At 37.6% G+C, this 25,900-nt stretch overlaps 1 protein-coding gene across 1 annotated transcript; it reads left to right on the top strand.

Annotated features, from left to right (window-relative positions):
- The first annotated feature begins 1,438 nt into the window (after positions 1-1,438).
- Positions 1,439-21,253, top strand: LOC127935639 (zinc finger and BTB domain-containing protein 10-like). Its single transcript, XM_052533715.1, has 4 exons — positions 1,439-2,546; positions 10,004-10,925; positions 16,997-17,172; positions 18,380-21,253. Exons 1-4 carry the CDS (start codon positions 1,905-1,907, stop codon positions 18,677-18,679), a joined length of 2,040 nt encoding a protein of 679 aa, XP_052389675.1. The 5' UTR covers positions 1,439-1,904; the 3' UTR covers positions 18,680-21,253.
- The last annotated feature ends 4,647 nt before the right edge of the window (positions 21,254-25,900 follow it).

The raw sequence follows: 25,900 nt of genomic DNA, 5'->3' as shown, positions 1-25,900 counted from the left end.
AATAGATGAAATGATTGTTGCAGGCTTATAAATTTTCTATCATCTTGGTACTGTAGGAAATTACGCCACCCACTGGATGACAGGATTTAATAATCCTACAGTAAAGTGTATTTTAAACAATTTGTATAATATCCGTTTTGTGTTTTGGGACGTTTTGTGAACCCCTAGCACTTTTAACTCGATTCCCTTCATCAGTAATAAAATCCAAAGTGATTGGGAAAAGTGCAGTGAACATATCACTGGAGCATGTGCAGAGCCACACTGATTTACTTGATAACTGTAATTTGCCGCAAGACTGTTAATGAATATTACTCCATCTTTGATTTCTCTACACTGGCTTCCAGTACTGCATAAAATAGGTTTTAAGCTTTTTATTAGTTTATAAGTCTTTGCATGGCCTTGCACCTACTTATCTATCAGAGCTGCTAACTGAGTATCAGAGTGGAAGAACACTGAGATCAACAACTCAGAATTTTCTTAAATTCCAAGGACAAAATTGAGCTAGAAGAGAGATTGTGCATTTGTGTCAGTAGCACCAAGAATTTGGAATAACTTACCTTAACATGTCAGGGATGCTGACTCTGTACATGTTATCAAAGTACAGCTACACATATTGTTGTTGTTTTAGGTGACTTTTCTTTTTTTGATTGGTATATTGAGATGATTTAAAGCAAGCACATTGGTCAACGTGTTGTTTTAATAGTGCTATATAAATAAAATTGACATTGGCATATATATATATATATATATATATATATATATATATATATATATATATATACACACACACACACACACACACACATATATATATATATATATATATATATACACACACACACACACACACATATATATATATATATATATATATATATATATATATATATATATATATATATATATATATACACACACACACACACACACACACATATATATATATATATATATATACACACACACACACACACACACATATATATATATATATACATATATATACATATACATACATATACACATATACATATATATATATATATATATAACTTTATATATTTATATTATAATATAAATTATAAATACAAAATAAAAGACAATTCAATACAGACAAGTGACCATAAATTAGTAAAACTATTTTGCCTTTTATTTAAGCCAATACAATAGTGTACTTGTGCCAAAAAATTGTATTCATTCAAATGAAAACAAATTTAGTTTTTATTAAAGTTTCTAGATTTTTGTTAATATATATATATATATATATATATATATATATATATATATATATATATATATATATATATATATATATATATATATAAATAATGTTGTGACTCAAGAAGACTTGATATCAAAAAGCCAATGCATCCATCTCCGTTACCACCTCTAAAATACACCTATGAGGGCGCTCATCGCGAGCGAACCCACCTGTCCCGACCATCACGACTCGAGCCACAGCAGATGGAGCGACGTCTTTAATGTCACGCACAGCGGAGGGTGTGAAAGGGATACAAGGACCTATCGGTTCGAGACGTGTACTTCTATAGATGAAAAAGCATGCGGAAAATGGGTGCAGTCACCGACACAAAAGACCCCTGACTGTTCGGCGTCACCCCCATCTTCCTTTAACACGAGCCCCCCCCTCCTCCCTCCGACCGAGATGCATTGTGGGGAAAGTCGTTGCCATTCGACCTCTGCGGGGCCTGCGCGGACGCAGACAGAACCCTCAAATTCATTATGCCTTTAAAACCCCTATTTATTTCCGCATAACCTACATACTCTCACCAGGAGGCCGGAGCGCAGAAAAACGGCTCGTTTCATGCGGAATACTTTATTTAAGAGAGCCGCGATCGGATATTTGTTTTGTTGAGAACGTGTAGATTGTAATTTATTTGAAGAAAATGTCCGGAGAGCGAAACCGCAGGTCGCTGGCTTTCCGAGGAGGTGGATTAGCCGTCACCGGTGCCAGCGCCGTCGGAGCAGACAGCAACGGGAACAGCTGTGAGGCCCCGGCCTGTCAAGACCGACATCTGAACGGGAACAGGCCGGATCGAGAGGACGACGGGGATTTGGGGGCGAAAGGACCATCGCTGGGGAAAGTCGAGGGCGGGGGGTCCGTGAGCGACAGCACGGAGCCGGAGGAGGACGAGGACCCGGAAGGGGGCAGTTGGACAGCGGGGAACGATCATGACAGAGGCGTTTTAAACAGCGCGATGGTAAAAACCGAGGGCTGTAAGTGGGCGACCGGCAACGGCGTGAACCGGGAGGACTGTGGCACGGGAGAAGCGAGAAAGCCGCTGCTGGAGATGAGACCTCAGACGCTGCTGCTCCAGAAACACTCGCTCTTCCAGACCTCCTGGCTGCAGGAGTTTCCCTGGCTCAAGTTCAGCCAAGAAACAGGACTGATGTCTTGCTCCTGGTGCCATAACATCGCCACCAACAACAGCGACGAGCTGATTAAAGGCAGCCGGAATTACAAGCGGGCCTTGCTGCTGAGACATCACCTGTCCTCGGAGCACGGCAGGAATGACCCGACCAGACAGGTACGTCCACACCGCGGTATCACGGGGCCGGGGACATGAGGATACGCGACGGAGCCGACCCGTGCTGTGCTGTACAGTCTTAAGTTAACAAATGTCGATGTATTTCCAGCTGTATTGCGGTGAAATTGCAGTTTGTAAAGCTGTTTAGCGAGCTAACCGGTCTGTTAGCTACAGACTCGGTTCTTAACGTTAGCAGGTTAGCATGTGTGAGCTAACTGGATCAGCGCTGTCAGTTGGTGAGATGCGCTGATAAACAAACCCTCGACTGGGTTATTTAAAGTATAAAATTATTTTGCTGTGTGTTTTACGCTCATTCGAAGCCTTAAAGAAACTATACTGCGGATTATATGTGAGCTATCGCTTTTTACGTGATTTTTTTATTTTTATTTACATGCTTTTGTAGGATGATCTATCAGATAATCGTTATTAAACAGACCAAAAGTACTATAAAGGCTGTGGCTCAGAATGTATGTCCTTATTTGCCTGACTGTTTCCTGCACTGCACTGTAATTATCAACCCTGGTTGTCATGGTTACTAACCTGATTGCTACAGAGGTCAAACAATAATGGCAAGGGTTTGACCCTGCTACCTTTGGGGAGCCACACCCCTTCCCAACCCCCCTGGCTGTAAAAACTGACCTCTGGCACATCTCACCCTCCCCTTTTAGGGCACCTAAATTAGAGGCATTGTGTTAGGTGACTCCCCAAGATCCAGAGATAGTGTGTTTCAATGCTACATTGGGTCAGAGTGAATTATGTTGCCTGGTGAGCAGAATAAGATTAGGTTTGAATAAATCTTATCAGCAGCTGAGAAACACTTCTGTGATTTAAAATTCACTGTAACAGTGAAATTTAATTGATATTTGATACTTCTGCATTCTGTATCCAACTGAACTGTACAATTCCAAGAGACGTCATTTAAGATAAATGGTTATTGTTTTTTTGTTTTTGTTTTTTAATGCGTTTGATTCCTTGTCCATTATCAAGCCATACAATGATTGTTTCATGTACTAAATCCTATCTGTTGCTGCAGAAGATGTTGTGTTACTGGTTTGCCTGTAAAGTCCTTTAGGATTGTGTGGTATGATAATATCCAGTCAGTCTAATCAGGATGACACAAAGTCTTCCACTAACTCAATTTATACCCCTCGTTAATTAGGAAGGAAAGGAGGAAGAGAGATTATCGCTGCCTCCCTTAAAACAGAGGGGTTAAATGGGTCATCCAATGCTACATGCACTTTTACATTTACATTTACATTTACATTTATTCATCTAGCAGACGCTTTTATCCAAAGCAAGTTGTTTGAACTGAAATGTGTGTTGCCAGTGTGTGTACACAACCACCCTATAATGATAAAAACCCACCCAGTGTTTTTTTTTTTTTTAATCTACTAAAATATTTACCCCTTTCTCAAAACGATCTGATTTCGGAAGCCTGTCTTTGTGACATCACACAGACTGTCTCCTCCCTTGATAGTTTGAATGACAGTAGTCTTCCAGCACAGACTGGACTGGTGTCTTACAGACCCCGCCCTGAGCTGACATCAGTCTGCCATTGCTTCACCGCCAGAGCAGATGTAAAAAAAAGAATGACTTCTAAGCGATTGAGGTGTTCCATTGTTGGATGTAATAATGAACATAGCAGCCATAATTTACTCCTGACACCGCTGAAGACACAGTGGATTACATTTGTTTTTTTTGTTTGTAATGCGCTCCCGATCTACCTAAATGCGTCTATCTTTGCGCAAAACATTCGTGGTCCAGCTTCACCAACAGAAAACGTTGAGAGTAAGGGTTTTTAATGAATCTTTCGAAAATCGCCTTTCCTAATAATGTGCTAATTGGCAAGTTTCACGATAAATGCGGCTGAAGTAAACAGTCCCTCAGAGAGAAGCTGGAAGAGAGGGGCGGGGTCAGCAGAGCTCATTAACATTTAAAGGAAAATTCCACAAAATGGCTTGCTCTGAAAAGAGCCTTTTTTGACAGGGTAAAAAAATGTGTTTTTTACTCTACTAGTGAGAAATTTTTAACCAAACTATATTACAGACTTTTCTTAAGGACCCTAAAGAGTCATATCAACTTGTGGAAAATGGGCATCTGATGACCCCTTTAAGAAGATGCTAGAAGGTCTGTTACGCTATCCTGTAGGGTTGCAACGAACATTTGGCAACTGAAATTATTCGGACGAAAATTGCAAAAAAAAATCTCTTTAGGTGTTTGGCCGAATAATATAATATGCACCGAACAATGATTAACACAATCAAATAGAGGCATGCACGAATGCAGCAAACATGTCAGCAGTGTGAAAGTATTGAAAACTATTAGAGAAAATGCAGAAATCATTACAAGCATGACGCGTCAACAACGAGAGACTGTTTAGTGCTGCATCATGTCTCCGATGAGAAGATGTGGCTAATACTTGTGGTTAGGTTACTTTATGATGATTGAAATCTGGAAATTATCTCAAATGATTAGTAAATAAACTGCAGAATGTTATATTTTCTAATGCATGCATGAATTGCATGTATTCTGACAGTGCTGTACGATCTCACGGCACCAGGGTTTAAAGTCCAAAGCGCGTGGAAAATCTGTGCTAAACTTGTTACTCGTCAGTTGCTCAGTAACGTTATTGTCAATTTTTTTAAAGGCATGTGACAGTGTGATACATTTATAAATCTGTATGCTGTTGTCAACCAGCACTGATATCTTCCTGTGGGAATGTTAAGTTTTAAGTAAATCATTTTTAAAATTGTTGTTTTGTAATTGATTTTTTTATTTAAAAAGCAGGTCAAAATAGTATAATTTTGGCCCAGTGTTTCATTTTGTTTGGCTTCAGCCAAGAATTCTCATTTCGGTGCATCCCTATCCTGTTCAATCACTTTCCTCTGTCAATCAACATTTTTACAATATTTAGATTTTTTCTTTATTTTTATGGAAAAATGTATGTTCTGTAATTTGTGGAGTAGTCTAAATGTGCTATGCTACATTTATTGCACATATTACAGTATTTGTGATCTAGCCTACACTCTAAAATAAAGGCTTCAAAAGGGGGTTTTCACAGTGATGCCGAAAAAGAACCGTTTTGGGTTTCCCAAAAAATCTTTCAGTGAGCATTTCTTTTTTTCATAGTGTGACAAATATTTGAACACTCTGAAGAACCTTTTTTTTCCCCCACTGTAAAGAATATTTTAGTTCCACGCTGTGTAGGTTTCTTATTTATCTGGATTGTTCCATGAAGATCCTTTAACATCCATGGAACCTTTTCAATGCCGAAAAGATTCTTCATAAAGGAAAAAGGGTTTTAGATTGTTAAAATGTCCTTCACGTTAAGAACCAAAATGGTTATTTTAAAAGCTGATCACTGAAAGTTTTTTTTAGGAACTAAAAAAGGTTTTCTATGGCATCCCTGCGAAACCCCCCATTGCAACATGTAGATGTTAAAGGTTCTTGATGGAATCATCAATGCTAATAAAGAATCATTATATTTCCATTGACATTTCAGAAATAACATAGACATTTCAGAGTAGTGAACATGGAGATCACGAGACTATGGAAGAATAGTATCTGCCTTAAAGTAGCCTAATTGGGCAAAACATAAGGACGTCTGCTGTCTGAGTAAAGAAAGGCTGTTCCTCCAATAGCCAATTTCATAATTGTGATCAATTATGTTCTTCAGTGCAGCAACTGTCTGTCGTAATGGGCTAAATGTCTTCACTGGTCCATATCAAACTGCCGTAATTGAATTACCCCTAAAGAAGGGTATCTGGGTTTCCTCATTCTCCAGATTAGACTTTGCCCTCTATTGCCATTATTAGTGAGCTGCAATGAAGACGAGGGTCTCCACCCATGTACTGTCTGCCGCTGTGAGATATGTGTGTATTGGGGGGCTGTTGTGGTGTTGGTGCTGGTGGGGGAGAATTCACTGGAATTTTGTACCGATGAGCCCTGCTCTTTGTTGGGAGGCCCAGATCCTGGCATTCCCCTCCCACACCTTGGGTCAAGCACACTGCTGCATTGTTCATGCATCTGGATGAGGGGACCAAGCGCTGGCCTCAGGGGCTGGGATGGCTCAGGAAGACTATGCGCAAGGAAAACAAAACCGCTGTCCTTGTTGTCTGAGGCACAATGTCCCTCTGACATGGTACGTGTTTAGTGTATTCTCACTGTGGCCCTGGTAGGTGATAAAGGCATGGCTCTCTGTTGCTGAAGGCTATGTGTTTCAATTTTGGGGAGCTATTGTTGGTTTATGGTGAATGGAACATGTTGGAAGTGAATAATAGAATAATGGGTGTTGGCAGCTCATCGCCTGAAGAGAGTTAGGTGACTGTCTGTTCAACTGCAGCGCAGTGGTATTGGTGGTGGTTGTATAATGTTCCTGTTTCGCATCAAAATGAAAGTCTGGGGTGGGAAACCAGAGAGAGAAACCACAGCAAGTTTCGTTTATAACACGTTTTTTTTATTTATCAGAAAACACCCCATTTCCTATTTTCTTTCATCTGTCATATTCTGAATGATACTTTTTTTTCTTTTCTATAAGCTACCATTCAAAGGTTTTGGGTCGAAATGTAAAATGTTTTAAATGTTTTTTTGAGGAAGTCTATGTAGTTGTTTAACTAAAAGTACAGTAAAACGGTTATATATATATATATATATATGTGTGTGTGTGTGTGTGTGTGTGTGTGTGTGTGTGTGTGTGTGTGTGTGTGTGTGTGTGTGTGTATATATATATATATATATATATATATATATATGTGTGTGTATGTATATATATATATATATATATATATATATATATATATATATATATATATATATATATATATATATATATATATATATATGTATGTGTGTAATTATGTGTATATATGTGTATATATTACAACTGAAAAAATAACTTTTCTGTTTTAACTTTTTTATTTTAATATATTTTTAAATGTTTTTTTTTCTTATGATGGAAAAGCTGAATTTTCAGCATTGTTATTCCAGTCTTCAGTGTCGCATGATCCTTCAGAAATCATTTTAATATGCTGATTTGTTGCTCGTGAAACTTAATTTTTATTATAATTTTTTCTTTGATTAATTATGAAGTCCAAAAGAACAGCATTTATTAGAAATGTAAATCTTTGTAATTTGTCTTATAGTTTCACTTTTGTTGAATTTAATGCATTCTTTCTAAATAAAAGTATTCCTTTTTAATTTTTTAATCTTACTAATTCCAAACTTTCGAACGTAGTGTAAATGAAATCCAAACATATCAGGGTTTTGGGAGTAAAAAAAAAAAAAATGTTTCAGAAACACAATTGGCATCAACCATCTGGGATCATAATTTTGGCATTTATAGATCTTCTAAAAGTAATGTATTTTCCTTTCGTTGTTTAGTTGTACAGTTTGTAAATGGATTACAAAAAGAGCACACAAATGACCCAGCAGCAGAGCTGTAGACAATAACAATAACAAACATTCAATTAAGAAAAAGACCATGCCAAATGTCAAACGGTCACCACAGACTCATTTTGACAAGGTTTAATGGGAAATCTTTGAAAAGCATGTGTTGTCTTGAAAATGTTACACGTGGCACGTCTGGAGAGAGGATGAACTGTGAGCGAGGGTATATGAGAAAAAGAAAGGGAGAGAAAGAACAAGTTAATTCTGAACTAGCATGTCCTGACACCCTCTTTCGACTGCCACCTCATCTGTCCTTTCTTTATAGCTTGGCTTGACCCACAGTCAGACTCTTTCTTGATAAATTGAGGGAAACAATAGTGGGGACACCACGAACGGACGTTCATTCTCGTCTTACACCCCCGTTCCTCATCCTCATTCTTCAAACCTTATCTTCACTAGATTTTATGTTCTTTATTTTAAAAGAGTAGTTTATTTAAAAAAAAAAAATAGATACTATACAATTTTTCTCATTAAAATCCTTTGCTCACCCTCATGTCTTTTCAAACCTCTAATACTTCAGTTTAACCCAACAGGAGATTTTTGAAGGATTACTCTTTTTACTACTTCCTTTTACTCATTCATGCTTATGTCTATTTTTTTTTTTATCACACCCAAAAAGCGTTTTTTAAATGGGCTTCTCAAAGCATGCCCATGTCTGCCATTGTTTGTCAAACAGTTAGTCCTATACCAAACCTTTTCCTCACACACTATAATTTGACTTCAGAAGACTTGGAATACTCTGCAAAACATATAAACTACTTTTAAGGTCTTTATTATTATTATTATTATTATTATTATTATTATTGTTAGTATTATTATTTTTTGAAGTTGATTCAGTTCGATATTTATTAAACAAAAATTAGACTAATTTATTTTCCTCAGGGACACATTAAACTGATCAAAAGTTACAGTAAAGACATGAAAAAATATGTCACAGTTTCTACTAAAAGTATCAAAACTGTTTTGAACATTGACAATAATAGTAAATGCATCAAATCAGCATATTAGATAATATTAGATAATTTTTTTTCACAGGAATAAATCACATATTAAAATAAATCTAATGAAATTAATTTAGCCTTAGTGAGCATAAGGGGTGTCTTTTGAAAACATTTAAAAAAAATCGTACTGATCCATCTCTTTATCTTATTGCAAAGAGCAGTGTGAACATTCTTCAAAATATCTGAAGAAAAATATTTGTGTGTTCAAATGAGTCGTACAGGTTTTAAACAACATGAGATGACAGAATTTTATTCCAGTTCTGGTTTTGTAATTCCAGCTGTTTTTTTGTAAGTCTTTTGCAACCTTCACCAGTAAGTGTGCTAGGGAATTGTAAGTGCCTTCTTCACAAAGCTTCAGTGTAGCACTAAAGCAACAGTAGTGAACGATGAGCCTGGAGGAAAGGACAGGCATTGTGTGGAGAAATGGGGTTGCATTTTCTCTCCCTCTCTCTATCCCTCTGACTACTGGTTGGGCCTTCGGTAGCTGGATCAGGCTACAGTAATAACCCCATCTAGCAGGACAAGCCCACAGTGTGGAGGAGGGGAGCTGGGAAGGCCTCCGCCCTGAGAAATAGATTTAATCCGAATTACTCCAGCAAAAAACCCAGCTGTGTGGTAAGAGGGGAAAATGTAGGGTGGTATAAATTTCTGCATGGATTAGGACATCTGCTTTGCAATCCAGAAATATGTTGTGTAGGTTCACTCCCATTGGCGGTAGGTACCAGCTGGTTCTCTCTATCTCTCTTAATTGTGAGAGCAGATGATGGAAGCTGATTGTGGGATGGGATAATGGCCAAATATTTAACATCTTAAAGAGCATTAACAAGGGCACAGAGCTCACGTCCTGTGAGTGGAGAGTTTACAACCACTGTAGTTCCCACAGTACTGCAGCTTTTGAGCCTGTTCAACCAGTTCTCTAGTCGGAGTTGTCACCGTACACCTGCCCTTGACCTTATGTTTACACTGTAGACTAATGCTGATTGTCATTTTTGTTTGTTGTCGCTCCACTAGGAGATGGAAAGGCCAGAGGACGCGGAGGGCCCAGAGGTGGAGGACTATAGAAACAAGCCCAATGAGAACTCGTACTGCTACCAGCTGCTGCAGGAGCTGGACAAGCAGCGCAAGAGCGGCATCCTCTGCGACGTCAACATCGTAGTGGGCGACCAGGTGTTCAAGGCACACAAGAACATCCTGGTTGCTGGGAGCCGCTACTTCAAGACCCTCTACTGCCTGACGAAGAGCGAGAACTGCGACCAAACTACTATCACGCACTTGGACGTGGCGGCCGTGCAGGGCTTCTCCGTCATCTTGGACTTTCTGTACTCCGGCAACCTCTTGCTCACCAGCCATAATGCCATCGAGGTGATGTCCGTGGCGAGTTACCTCCAGATGACCGAAGTGGTCCAGTCCTGTCGCGCCTTCATCAAAGACGCCCTCAACATCAGCATCAAGCAGGAAGCCCCTGATTCTGTGGTGGTCGACTACAACAAGCGGCGGACGGTGGCGAAAGATTGCCAGAGTGCCGACAAGAAGCCCATCAACTTTTGGGCCACCAGCATCCTGTCCAAGCTGTCCATCAAGGCCAGTGGGCAAGTGAAGGATGAACCCAGTGACGTGGAGGTGTCCGGGGGAGAAGGCTGTGCTTTGGGAAGCTCTGGATGGGGCGGAGAGAACTCGTCAGAGTCCACGGAGACAGAGCCACTGGGACCGGGGCCGGTGTTCGTCTGGAACGAGCCGCACCCTGGTACTGGGGTCGCTGTCAAGAGAGAGGTGCTTCCTGAGCCGGGCAGCGGAAGGCGGAAAAAACAAGCTGCCAAGCGCTTTGTCTACAATATCCCGCCTGAGCCAGAAGAGGGTTTTGACGAGGGCATGTTCATCCAACCGTCTGCCTCCTACACCAGAGAGGACTTCTCTTACCTCTCAGAGAATGCCGGTATGTCACCCGTCATGCCTTTCTCTCCTGTTCAGGTACCATAATGGCTTTTCAAACCAAGTCCAATTCATATGGTCACAACTTATTAATGTGTCATTAAAAACACCCACCAAGTTCAAAAGAAAAATGTTATCATTTCCTTGTGTGCTGGAAGTGTCTATTGAGCTCTTTCAGGTCGTGGGAGTTTGGTTATTTAAATAACGTTGCCGAACTTGCCGCCCTATTATGTAGACTCATCAGCATACTCCAGTGCTGTCATTAGGATTGTCATGACAATTATGTTTTTGATGCCTCTCTCTCACACTCACACAAAGGCTAGTATGCATTTCCATCAAGCCTTTGGTAGTAGCATAATCAGTGTTTGTCAGAGACCGAATACACAGCCTTGAGGAAGAGGTCGTGCCATGTTCCTAACAGCATGTTATCATACGACTAGCACTACTTGTTAATTTGATATGTCGAGTACATACTGTGCAAATTTTCAGCATGCAAATGGTTTACATGTGGCTGTAAATTTCCATATAAGTTGATTAGAAAAATGGCTCATATTTAGGAATGATTAGATCTTAGGCTATTTACATCAATTTGAATATGGTTATGCAATGTTTAATATATTGTGGACCATATTTAAAAAACAGCATGCTGTATACAGTATGTAATTTGGTAGTAGGCGTGATCAAAGCTTGATATATATACTAGCATTGCTTTGAATAGGAGATTCATGCAATATGACTAAATGAAATTGCCAGTCGCCAGCTGGTAAAGGTGGAGCATCACTGCAGCTGCCGTTAAAAGCTTTGATTCCTATAGAAGCAGATAGTGTCCTGATACTGGCACTTTAAACTGTACATGTGCATTTGTGCAACCAACCTGAAATGTATTACATTTGACCATTATTTGAGCATAAAAAACTTTTTATGACACCGATCAGGTTCGGTTTTATTGCTTAAGTATGTTGAAGTATGTTGTTTAATTGTGAGCTTGGCAACACAATTCAACATTAAAATCAAAATCAACCTTTTTAATTTATGGATTTTTAATTGTCAGTTTTATTGTGCAAGATTGATCGATGCATGTTAAAATTATATTTCTGTTTGTATGTAATAGGGCTGGATGATAAATCGCATGCGATATCTAATGCGCATCTTGTCATTAAAGCCGTAATTCTGTGATCAACGGTAACTCTCCATCACCTGCACGCTTTCACATGGAGCAGTATTAACTACACAGAGCCGTTGTTCTCTGACAAGCAGCGCACAACATGAGCAAAATATGATCGTGTTTTTGTGCAGCTTGTCAGTGAACAACATCTTCAAAAAAAAAAATTTTAAGTCAACTTTTTCATATTGAAAGTCGAGTAAAAGTCGACTAGTCACTGATGATGTAATTAATGAACATAAGCCTTGAGCTTTTTATAACAGCTCAATTTTATCAGTTCCTTTGTCTTTGGGTCGTAATATTTCTCACAGATTTCTGCTCGTTCTAAATCAGATAACATTACGGACAAAGTAGCACAGTAAAGATTACATTAATATGAACGCATTAGTTAGAGCAATTGCATATGTGAATTAATTCTACCTGGGAGTATCTCTCTACCAGTAGTGAAGCTGGATTTAGGATCAACCAGGATTTAGTTATTGATCTTTTAAGTTTCTTAGCTATTTTAGTGAGAAATAACAGAACAGTGTTGACAATATATTTACATGCTGAATGATCCTGTTTGGGCGCGATCTGCGCGTGATGTACGAGCTACTGTCTATAGTCTACGTGTGCGCGTTACAGTTAGGGGTGCATGGTAAATATCAGCCGATAATTAATGCCCATCTCGTCAGTAAAGCCGGTTATCTAATCATTGGTAAATTCCATCAGGTGTGTGATTTCACACAGAGCAGCTGTTACTACACAGAGCCGTTGTTAATTTACAAGCTGCGCAAATCCACATTCATTATCAGTTAACAACAGCTCTGTTTAGTAACAGCTGCTCTATGTGAAATCAAGCACCTGATGGGGCTGGGTGATATATCTAATGATATGATCATGCGCATCTAGTGAGTAAATCTGGTTCCGTGATTACCGCTAAATCGCCATCACCTGCTTTTAAATGGAGTGGCATTTAATAGACAGAGCCATAGATCACTGACAAGCTACGCAATATCGCATTCATTATCCCAGATGAATCGCCTTCGATAATGAATGCGATATTGCGTAGCTTGTCAGTGATCTACAGCATAGTCTATTAAATGCCGCTCCATTTAAAAGCAGGTGATGATGATTTAGCGGTAATCTCGGAACCAGATTTAATCACTAGATGTGCATGATCATATCGTTAGATATATTGCCCAGCCCTAGCACCTGATGGAATTTACAGCTGATTATATAACCGGCTTTACTGACAAGATGCGCATTAATTATTGGCCTATATTTATGGCGCACCCCTAGTTACAGTGCAGCAGCGCATTAGATTAGAACAGCGATGAATTTACCTGTACAATAAGCGGTTTAAAACATACATTTTCCCATTCAATTTAGAGCATCCAGTAATATAATCACACATGACTTGTGGAGCACTTTCGGAGTATGTATTTATTCGTAATTTTAACTGTGGAAGTCCTTTAAAGATTTATTATCCTGTTGCGCCCTCTAGAGGACCAAAGACTAGTCGACGTCAAGCTTGAAGCGTCATGGTAGAGCATTGAAGACTAATTGATTAGTCGGTGCAACCCCTAGCACACACACATACACACACACGTCTTAATCTTCAGCCGAGGCGGCCAGTCAGAGTCAAGGACACAAGACCATCTTCTCTTTTTAATTAGAGTGGCCAGTCTGTTTTCTCCTGCCCTTATTAAGGGAGTCAGCCCTCCCTTCACCTCATACCACAGAAACCTGCGTAATCTCTAGCCTGCCGAGCTGTCATGCTTCAAACTCTCTGCCCCCATGAAACAGAGCAGCACGTGGTATAGTATCATGTCTTAAGTGACACGGTTCTGAGATGAGGCTTTCTCTCGCATTCGTTGACTCCTCTAATGCAGGATAATGAAATAAAGCGGGGGAGTTGTTCTAGCCTCAGGCTTCCTAAACGCCCTCAAATGCACTAAGCTCGTATTCCTGAGGGCACTTAAATGTGCTGAGTTGACGGCTCACACCTGCACGGCATGTTTGTGTGTCAGTGTATTTGCCTACACATGCCTACATACGCTTACGTACCAGTACTCGCTTGTGTACATATGTCCATGTTGACTACTCACTTCCTTTTTCACACATTGGGCTTTTTTCATGAAGGGGAATGTTTCTTATTACTTAAACCATGTCAGTTTAACATATTAATATAGTATGGTTACTTAAAAAAAATTATAACCTTATAAATAGTGTATTTCACTAATTAAACTGTTAATTTGTAATGTATTCAAAAAAATGTATAAGCACTCATAGTATATAAATGTTACATTTATAATAATTATAAATATCATGGGTAGCTCTGCTCACTGAGAAATGTCATTGTTTCAAAACCTTGCTATGTTTATATCCAACATCGCTTTTTAATCAGATATGTTTTAATGAGCTGCAGTTGTCACACATGATTTTTATTTTTTTAATAGTATTTATTTATTGTAGGAATTGGCTTTTATTTTTGTATATTCAGCTGTCACTGGGGTGGTAACTTTAAAAAAAAACCTTTTTTCAGATTTTAGTTTTTCGTTTTAATTTGTTTTAGTAATTTTGTTCGTTTGTATTATTTTTAAAATAATTAAATAATTATTTTCAGCTTTAATCTATTTAAATGTGATTTAATTTTAGTTCTTAAATTTGAGTTATTTTCCACGACAACATTTTATCATTTACATTTAACTTTATTTCAGTAAATGTTAATACAACTATTACTAATAGTTGTAGTTTTAATTTCTTTCAGTTTGAGTCATTTTAGTACTTCAAACATTACTTTTTAGTACTTCAAATTCATTTTAGTTAGTTGCCAAGGAAGCATTTCAAATTTTTGTTTAGGTTTAAGTTTTCATTTATGTCTAATTTTATATTTGATTTGATTTTAAAATTCATTTGATATTTATTTCAATTAATAATAATTGTTTTAGTTAACAGTAACAACACTGGTGTCATGTCATGTAGCACTTTCACTTTCGGTGTGGGCAGACGAATTACTTTTCAATAAAACTTTGTTGCGCTTGGGTGAGCCCTGTCTGTTCTCTCTCAAACATCACACAGCAGGATCCGTCACCATAAATGCCTGAGCTCTTTCCAGACATGAGGGTTGAATTGTTGATTTTCAGCAGTGACACACACACACACTGCCCCCGATTCCCTCTTCTGAGGTGCAGTGCTGCCAGGGGCCGTCCCACCCTAATCCTGCTAATGCAGCCCAACTATCTCTGCCATTCCAAATATTGACCCAGGCCGAGTGGTCCCACTGCAGAGGTACTTACAATGGGATCTGACGGCTTTGGCCCGCCTGCCTGCTAATCCACAGCGTGTAAAATGATCCACTGTTAGGGCTTCACCCATTTATTTACACATCATATCTCGACTGCACACCCATATACAGACACACATTTACAGTTGTGTGTGATGTGTAGTGTGAAATTGTCAAGGATTTATCCCTGATGTGTGAGCGCAAACAGTTAGGGCCTCTTCACACTAAACTATATTTATATTAACTTGTTTATTATAAGCACATCGAAGTATGGTCATCTCCCATTTTAAATCCTCAATCTCTTTAAATCAGAATTTATTCTGATTGGCTGATGATGTTACTATTGTTATTCATTAAAATAATTTTTAAAGCGATTCCATCGTCTTTATCAGCTGTGCTATTCCTTTAAAATTTGGAATGATTTTTAAAACTTCTTCGTTTTAATTATCCTTGTTGTGAATGGGCCTTAAGTCTGGAAAGTACAGCAACATCGAATACCTCACCAGTGTGTTGCAAACGCTAACATCAGTTCTCAAAGGGAGGGATTGTTTTCTTTAAAGGTAGTTATTTACTTAATGCTAATGCCTGCAAACTCCATTTGCGTTCCTGCATTTAGACACATTTGGGACAACAGCGATGTGTAGCTACTAGCTAGAAGCATTCATGTACTTGGGTAATTGAGTATATTTCAGGTCTAGGAGGCAGTGTAGTGTTTCCTTAGGGGTTGAGGTCAGTCTTAGCACTTAAAGGGTGGGGTCGGTTAAAACCTCGAGTCTCAGTTTGATTTCTAGCCTTGAGCAGTCTTATGACTCAGGCCTGACCATTGAGAACCCAAGTTAATCGTTAACCATTTTAAGTACCAACAAGCCCATAGTAACAGACTGATCTTTAATTTCGAGCCTGTCGACTCAAACGAACGCCACAGCTGCTGTCGGGCCTTCTTTAGCCCCCAAGGTGGTGTTTAGAGCCTCGACTGAATTCCCAGGGGATCTGGCTCTCGTCACCCTCTTGGCAACCTGCTTTATGACCCTTTTGTTTTTGCCCATTTTGGCTCAAACAAGGCTGGATCCCACCCCGATCCCACGAGCTGTAGTACAGGCAGCTCCGGTCTAATTGTCACAAGACACCGATCCAATCAGAGCTTGCGTTTTGGAATGAATCTTTTCAGAAGCAGAAAGCAGGATTGCAATTTTGACTACATAGTAGTTTCTCCCAGATAAACAAACGGGCTGTTTCTGGATGTTAGTTTTGAGAAGAGTAATGGTGGCTAGAAGGGTAGAGTTCCTGCTTTTATACAGCTTGTTTATCAGTAGAAAATTGCATTCGACTAATATAGTTATGGCTTCTGGCATGTGGTTTCCATAGCAGCTGGCACACTTTCATAGTGCTTTTCTACCATTTTTTTTTCCCCCAGAGTGATACTGAGGGTACATACTGGCACTTATACACACACATTTTTTTTTCTCTAAGCCATGTTGCAAAACTAAAAATTAGAGCTGATAACATGAATAGAGAAAATTCTGCCTCTGACAAGATTAACTGTATCTCCTGGCTTGACAGATCTCATGGTGCATTGTTTATATCTCAGGAACCGAGCCGGTATGAAAAGTGCTGAAAATCGGTTTGTTTGTGTGGTTTCTCCTAGGCGAAGCACCCGATAACACCCTCAATAAGCTGAAGTGTCCCCACTGTAACTACATAGCCAAGCACCGGCGAACACTAAAGAGACACCTGATCATCCACTCGGGCGTGCGCTCCTTCAGCTGTGACATCTGCGGGAAGCTGTTCACTCGCCGAGAACACGTCAAGAGACATTCCCTGGTAAGACTGAAACACAACTGTTTGTATGTGAGTGAAGCTCAGAAAAACATTGCACCTTCAAGAAATAATAATTATTTTTAACTTATTTGAAACCACAGCAAATTTTTGCATTGTGACAATTTTATGGCAATTATTTTTTATTTTTCTACAAATTTCCCATAAATTTTAAATTAATAAATTTATATCTATATTTATGTGTGTGTGTGTGTGTATATGTGCGTGTGTTTGTGTGTGTGTGTGTGTGTAAAGTATAATACATTTAAAAACAATTATTTTAAATTGTAATAATATATCACAATATAAAAAAAAAATCTGTATTTTTGATCAAATAAATGCAGGCTTGATGAGCAGAAGAAACTTCTTTCAAAAACATTAAAAATAGTAATGTTTCCCAACTTTTGATTTGTACTGTGTGTGTGTGTGTGTGTGTGTGTGTGTGTGTGTATGTGTATATATATATATATATATATATATATATATATATATATATATATATATATATATATATATATATACGCATACATATATATACGCATACATATACATATAGATATAAATTATTTATTAATTAAAAATTGTAGGGGAAATTTGTAGAAAAATAATTGCCATTAAAATTGTCACAATGCAAAAATTTGTTGTGGTTTCAAATAAATTATAAAAATAATTATTCTTTAGATGTTAAGGTGCAATGTTTTTCACAGCTTATATGGATATGTGTGTGTGTGTGTGTGTGTGTGTGTGTGTGTGTGTGTGTATACATACATACATTCACATGCATGAATCTTTTTTTACTATTATAAATAAATACTATTATATATTTTGTATTTTACAGACATTTTATATATTTTAAAATCTACTTTAAAATTAATACATGTATATGTACACAAACATATGACGCACACACACAGAGTATATAATTTAATATAATAGAATAAATGTGTGTATATATATATACATATTCATTTGAATTATAATTGCAGTAAGGGAACCAGAAATGCTTAATTATAATGTTCTTAAGAATGTTCTATGCATATTCTAACACATTTATTATTTTTTTATTTTATTTTTTATTCTGAGGTGGCATGACAGACATTCTTTACAAGTTTTGTGATATTCACCCACAGACTGTTTTCACATCTCTCAGTACTCAGTAATATAATATCTTGCGTCTCTCACTAACATCCCTGTTCATTACATTCATTTGCAGGTTCACAAAAAGGATAAGAAATACAAGTGTATGGTGTGCAAGAAGATCTTCATGTTGGCGGCCAGCGTGGGCATACGGCACGGCTCTCGGCGCTACGGCGTGTGCGTGGAGTGCGCCGACTCCCACCAAGGCACGCAGGAGGGTCTGGAGGGCATGCAGGACCTGGAATTCGCCCGCGACGAAGACTTCGACGAGGCCGGAGAGGGAGATGAGGACATGGAGGCGGAAGGGGAGGAGCCTAATGAGATTGACCAATCCAACTGCGAGGGTGATGCGGGTGCCACCCCCGAGAAGGACTAATTAAGACCTAACCTGGTAGAAAAACGAATAAAAATGCAAAGAAAAAAAAATAGCTGGGAAACAATCAACAATTCCAAAGTGCTATCAAACCTCTTTGTTACACGTGAAGTTATGTCAAAGATATATATATATATATATATGTAGCTTTGTCAGAGAGGGACTCCAATATTTAAAGATTGTTCTATGTGTGAGAGTCTGGGCTGTGTGCCTGTCAGAGAAAGAGGTTTAATGATATATAACAAAAAAAATCAGGTTTTTCTGTGATGTATTTTTTTTTTCTTTTAGGGTGTACAGCGTTTTTGAGTTATAATAGGCCAATCATATTAAAAGAAATATTATTTAATTTATGAAGAAAGATATTATGGTCTTAGTTTTTTTTTTTTTTTATGTACGTCTACTTATTTTTTAGTTCATAACTGCGCTTCCTCACAGACCTGATCGTATATTGCTCAGAGGAGGAGCTCGGCAAAGAAAGAGCATTATAGAAATTCCGCCTACGGGAAGATTTTTTTTTTTTTTTTTTTTGCGTGTGTGTGTGTCTTTCCTTTCTAGTTAAATGTTGTCATGAAATTATATATTATATATTTTCCTTTTCCCTGCACAAATCTTGGAACCAAAAATCTGTTTTGTGACTCTAATTGACCACAGCCATATTTATGATTAAGTTATATGGGGCTGTTAGATCGTGCCAAGCAGAATGCACACCAAGATTTCGCGCAGGACACAAAACTACTGAAAATGCTGAGAGAACACAAAGCAGAGAAATATAAGAAGGAAAAGAGAAAATGATAAAATATAAGGGGAATATATTATTGCTAGCTTTATTTGAATCACAGCATCACAGTAACACTTTATAAAGCATTTTGACATTCACTTAAAGCTTGAATTTTGCCAAATGATAGAAACGTTTGGTGCTGTAACGCTTTTTATTATTATTTTTAAATACTGGACCTACAAGCTGTATATGATGTTAATAATAATCGTAAAGCCTACTCAACTCAGTTATACTAATCAGCTTTGTATTTTACACTGTTGTGCTAAGGAGCCTATCAGGTATGCTTTTCTGTTTTTAAAGTTTTTTCTATGAAATGCACATGCGCGCACACACACACACACACACACACACACACATACATACCATTTGTTGTTGTTAAACTACTGGCAGTACTTGTACAGATGGATCGACCTGATGTTCTTGACCCTCCTGAGTATGTTGGTGGTACTGAGCTTACTTTGAATCACTTGAACGACCTGTGTACCGTTTTTGAAGAATGCAGATGGAAAGAGGTGGTTTGCAACATTTGTTTTGTGTCCCCCGTAACATCTGCGATCATTTCGGTTTGGTTTATTTGGACTCTGTCGTGTGTCTGCTGAGTGGAAAACACTTTGCTTGTGCTGATGTAGAGTGGAAAGTCTATGGAAGTACATAGACGGGCACTTACTGTTCTGCGTTTGATAATTTCTTATTTCCCCAAAGCCGGTCTGGATGGAAATAAATTGAAACTGTTGTGTTTTATTCCATACAGAGCTTTTTTTTTTTTTTTTTTTTTTGACATTTCATTATTTAATGCTATATATATATATATTGACTCCAAAATGCAATCAAGACTGTTAATTTTTATTTGTCCTACCAAAAAAAAAATCGTTGTTTAATTGTTAAAGATAATGTATAAGAAAACCAGGTAAATATTTAGTGTAGATCCTTGCTTGTGTACGTCGTCAGATTTAAATGTTTTTATTCTAAAACCAATCATTCACTTTACCCTTAGATGCATATATTGTTTTATTTGTCCTTCCTTTTAAGGGTTTTATTTTGCTTCTGTTCATCCATTGTGTTTATTTCATTTGAAGCACATGTTTTTTTATGAACTATTGTTTGTGGGTTATTTTCTAGGAGCAGGAGTGTCTGTTCACATGCAGTGGATATATTGAAGTGCTATACTGATAAAGAAATCGTCTACCTTTCCCTTTACTCGAGATGAAAGTGTATTTTAAAAGCTGTATAAAAGATCCTGTTTGTATTGGGAGGGATATTAGATGAAAGATTATGTAAAAAAAAAAAAATATATATATATATAAATAAAGATAGATATTTAAATGATGGCACGTAACTGCATTTAACCAGTTAAAAACCTCGGCCTGGCTTTGACTGTTCTCACCGACATTCATTCTTTCTGTTCACGTGCATGTTCACAATCATGTCTGTTTATGGTTTTTCTAGTTTTGTCTGTGTATCTGTTCAATTCACATTAATGTACTCATTTGACTTTATGCTGTATGTGGACATGACATAGACAAAAAAGAAAAAAAAAACACTACAGATGAAGTTTTTTTTTATTATTATTTTTTTTTCAGCTGTATTTTTTTAAAAGCTGTTTCAAAGATGTATTTTTCAACTATTACAGTGATGCAAACTGGGCCACGGGCTCACCTCAAACACAAATCAAATCAGGTTATACTTAAGGTTTTTTTTTTTTTTTTTTTTTCAAGAATTCAGATGAATACATTTTCCTTCTCCTTCAATTGTACTACTGTTCCTCTATTATAAATTTTAAAATAAAACTTTGATATTTCTCTGTGCTGTACTGTCTTATTGCAATAATCAGAGGATGTTTTGAAGGTGCTCAAGGGTGATCGGTTATATCTTGCAATTTATGAATTCATCTGCATTGACACGAATTGAACACGTGTATATGCACGTTTCTATTGCAGTTTGTTGGCTTTTATGCTGCTGAGCCTTGCAATACATAGAAAAGCTTCTGAAAAAAATCTTAAAATCAAAGTTCAAAATCACAAGATTTAGTATAGTGGTGTTTCTTACATCGGTTACACACACACACATGGTTACATTGCAAAGTAAAAAAATAAATAATCACACTATCAATGTTTAAGTATATGTATATACTCATACTCATGCACAGTGAATTTTTTTTTTCTTCCTGAACTTCCTCTAAACATACATAAGCCAAGATTTGATAAAAAGGTTTCTCATTTATGTTATTTAATTTTTATTTAATATTTACTTATTTCACAATTTGTGCAAACATGGGCAAAATGACATAACTTCTGTTCATCATCTCATGAATAACTGTGATGTCAGTCAAAGAGGGGAAGTTGCCATTTGAAACCCCAAACATTTGGTGTTTATGAAGAGCCCCGGATGTTCCTCTTTCAGATACAGCAGGACTGATGAGACATGCATGAGATCCAATGGTTCATATTTCATCATCTCAGACGTCATCACTGCACTGTCATCTAGTGGACGTTCCACATATATTGAACTGTACGTTTATTAATCAGCGATAGACGCTTAATTTGTTTATATACTTATTTAAATTAAGATTTACAAAGAAAAGATTTTCAAACTAATATTTTTGATACAGTCTTATGGATCATGGCCTATATTTGAGTTAAGAGGGTTTATATGCGTGATCCAGAGGGAAAGTAGGAGTGGAGTGGCAGTTTTTACGACAATTTCACTTCAAGATTTCACTACTATAAACGAAATACTCGATTTATTGATTTGCTGACATATATAGGCTGACTCAGTTTATTTGATACTGGTTTGTACATTGGTAGTCTTTGCTTTGCAGTAGCCCGCATATCGCCAGAACTGTTTGGTGTTAATTAACAGGTTTTTGTTTTACAATATGCGATTTACATTTTGTTTTGCGTAATGATGACAGAATGACCGAAGACGGACCGACAGTTTGATGTTTCATACAGTCCCACTTCTGTCCACTAGATGGCACACATTACTTTCGTTCCCAGCTAAATAGAGAGAATGTGATAACAACGTCAGGTAACGTTTCTTCGTCGTGATTAATGTTGTTCATTTATAAATATTTTGAGCAATATCTTTCATTAATCCAATTGTCCAATTGTCCAAAGAACAAATAAGCTTTAAAAACTGTTTTTTTTTTTTTAATCTGTTTGTAACTCTTTCTCTATAATGACATGGAAGTCTCCTTTTTTTGTTTTAGTTTGTAATGATTTAAACAACCCTTTTTAAATAAAAAGTTTTTTAAAGAATTGTTAAAATTATTATTATTATTTTACAAAATTATGGCATTATCTCCCCTTAAACCAAAAATATTCAACTAAAATGTATAGCCTACCTATATAGCGTATCTTTGAATGAAACATTACTGCTGTGTCCTGACAGAGTCTAATAAGAGTAATAATATCATTCTTTTATAAGAGTTCCCCTCTTGTCAACACCATTGTGAAGCATTTATAAAGTCAATATCAAGGTCAACCTTCAAACGGAAGGTTCTTCTTTTCATATGACAAGCTATGAGATGTTAAATCACAGGTGAGTTTCATAGTTTTGAAAATGTGAATTATACTTATTGTCTGTTTTACAACCAAGTCGTTTAATCCCAAAACAATTTTAGATACATTTTATTTTAAAGTTTATTTTCTGTTCCGTTTCCTTATTCAGACACAGACAGACAGACAGACAGACAGATTGATAGACAGACAGATAGATAGATAGATAGATAGATAGATAGATAGATAGATAGATAGATAGATAGATAGATAGATAGATAGATAGATAGATAGAAAAAAAGAGTATATTTGCAAGTATGTTTGTTTGAACAAGTTCCTTCAACTGAGTGAATGCTTGTGTATATGCGTGTATGTGTTTGTTTATGCACGGTGTGTGTGTGTGTGTGTGTGTGCGTGTGAGTGTGTGTGTGTGTGTGTGTGGTGTTCAAACATGCCCCTGGGCAGCCACACACTGGCTCATTCTGCTGGCTGTGTGAGAATGGATGGCTGCTTTTGTGTGGGTGTCTGTCAGTGCTGTTGTGTGAAGCTGGCCTCATTGTGCCCGACCACTGTCCCTTATTGACACAGGACCTTCTTTTTGCCTGTTCCCATGCTCTGACCCTCTGGCTTGGCCCGTCAGTGGCTGAAACCGGATCCTCTGAGCAGCGTACCGGTTGCATTCTCCCTTTCCCTCTCTCTCTGTGTCCTGGTGCTATTGTCTGCTGTCGTATTTCATTCTAAAGTGTGGTCGGGCAAATGAAAGAGCAGTAGGTAATGGTGCGGTCACAGCTGCAGTTGTTGACGGTGGCCTGTGGCGGACTTTTATTGAGGGCAGAAGTGAATGCTTGCGGTCGGTTTCCCTCTCTTTTGTGTCTCCTGTTGCATGCGGTTGTGTCCTCTGTGATGGCATAGTTTCACAGGAGCTGGTGAGGTCAGGTAGAGGACGGGGCTGAGACTCGGGCAGTTTCGAAGGTATGTGGGGAGATTATCGCCGGGACCTCCCATACTGTCAGAGGCAGGTGGGGTGGATCACAGGTGTTAACTTGAAGAACAATCTCAGCTCCAGCGCTTAGTTGAAAGTCAGTATAAAATCAATATAATTTAATATGACTGATTTAACTTATAAGCATATTAACTCATGCCAATTAAAGTACTTTAAGGGCCAGAGAAATAGGGTCACCGTGATTTTGCATCTTTTGATGATCCTGAATCAACATTATTGTCCAAAAATATAGACTTAACCCAATCCCTACCCCTAAACCTAACCCTACCCATAATTTATTCCTTAAATCCGTTGGAAATGATAGCTGATTAACAAGGCTGTAGAAGCACCTAACCCTGATTTTAAGCCTAAAACAGATATTTCCTGAAAAGTTATATCTCAGTTCTGATTGGTTGATTGGAATGTTGTTCCAGGATCGACAAGGATGTTGATGCAGGAACATGTTGTACTTGTTGAAATCACGCTCACCAGAGAAATAGCACTTTATTGCCGTGATGCATCTATCGTTGATGCATCAGTCATGTTGTTTGTGTATGTGGGTATTTATGCAATGTCTGCAACAGCTGCATCCCCATAGGTAGATTATTTGAATTTTATACATTTCCCACCACATATTTTTTGTGTGACTCACTCCATATATATAATTTTTACAGTATAACTTATGATGAAACTGCCTGGTTATATTTTATAATGGAGTTTACACAGTAATAAGCAACACATTATGAGACACACAGAAGAAGAAAAAAAAAAACTAAATTTGAGGTATTAATTCATTATTATGAGATTAAAGGTGTAAACTATGAGATAAGATGTGTAAATTATGATACAAAAAGTGAAAATTATGAGATAAAAAGTCATGATTATGATGAAATCGAACATGCTAGAATTTCGAAGGTTTTATAATTTTTTTCAAATACTTTATAATCTGTGACTCATCCCATAAAAGTTATTTATTTATATATTTTATAAACTAACAATGTAGTTTACACATTAAATGTCACATTCAGTGGCCTGAGTGTCCTGATTGTCCATTAGAGGGAACTCCATCCCAGACTCCTGCCACTCTATCAAATACTTCATTCCCCATAATCCTCTTCCGGTCTCATCAGCGCTCATTGTTTGCACCTGTGTCTCATTAGCACATTGATTCACCCAATATGAGCCAGTTCTTATTATCATTCTTTGCTAACTCTTGTATGTGTCATCTGCAGTTGTAAGCCTTGTATCCTCATTCTCCCGTACGGTCCCTTGTCTTATTTTGTCTGTTTTCTGGAGTACTCTTTTTGTCTCCGCCTCTTATTCTCTTGTTCTTATTCTGACATTGTTTTGGATTGCATATTTGTGTGTGACCGTTACCTGCATTTGGATTACGTTTGTGGACACCCCCTTCAATAGATTACTGCATTTGGATCCTCTAACTTTGTTTCACCACGCAGTTTTATGACAGTTATAAGCTACTTAGAATTATGAGAGACTAATTATGAAATTAAAAAGTGGAAATTAACATAAAAGTGTAAATAATGATATAAAAAGTATTGTATCACTTAGTATGTCATTATTTCAGCTGTTTTCCAAGATTTTGATTTTTAATCTTATAATTTAGATTTTCTTGTGTCATAATTATGACTTTTCATGTCATAATTTTGATAGAGTTGTTCCGATTCCGATACTAGTATCGGAAATATCTCCGATACCACAACAAATTCTGGCATCGGCATCGGCGAGTACATGAACCCATATACCGATCCGATACCATTTTCTTAAAAAATACCTAGTTATGACCGCAAGCTTTGCCTAACCGCTGCACGGTTCTTCTTCGCTGCTCAAAATGCATTGAAAACACAGGAAGTTGTGCTGTGTTGCCACAAGCAACCCCTGTTTAGAGCAGCGAAGAAGAAATGAAAACGCGTTAGCAGCCCTGATCTATATATGACTGGATCACTCAT

Source organism: Carassius gibelio, chromosome A19 (assembly GCF_023724105.1).
Source record: "Carassius gibelio isolate Cgi1373 ecotype wild population from Czech Republic chromosome A19, carGib1.2-hapl.c, whole genome shotgun sequence".
In the NCBI taxonomy this organism is placed as follows: Eukaryota; Metazoa; Chordata; class Actinopteri; order Cypriniformes; family Cyprinidae; genus Carassius; species Carassius gibelio.
This window is presented reverse-complemented; position numbering and strand designations above follow the sequence as displayed.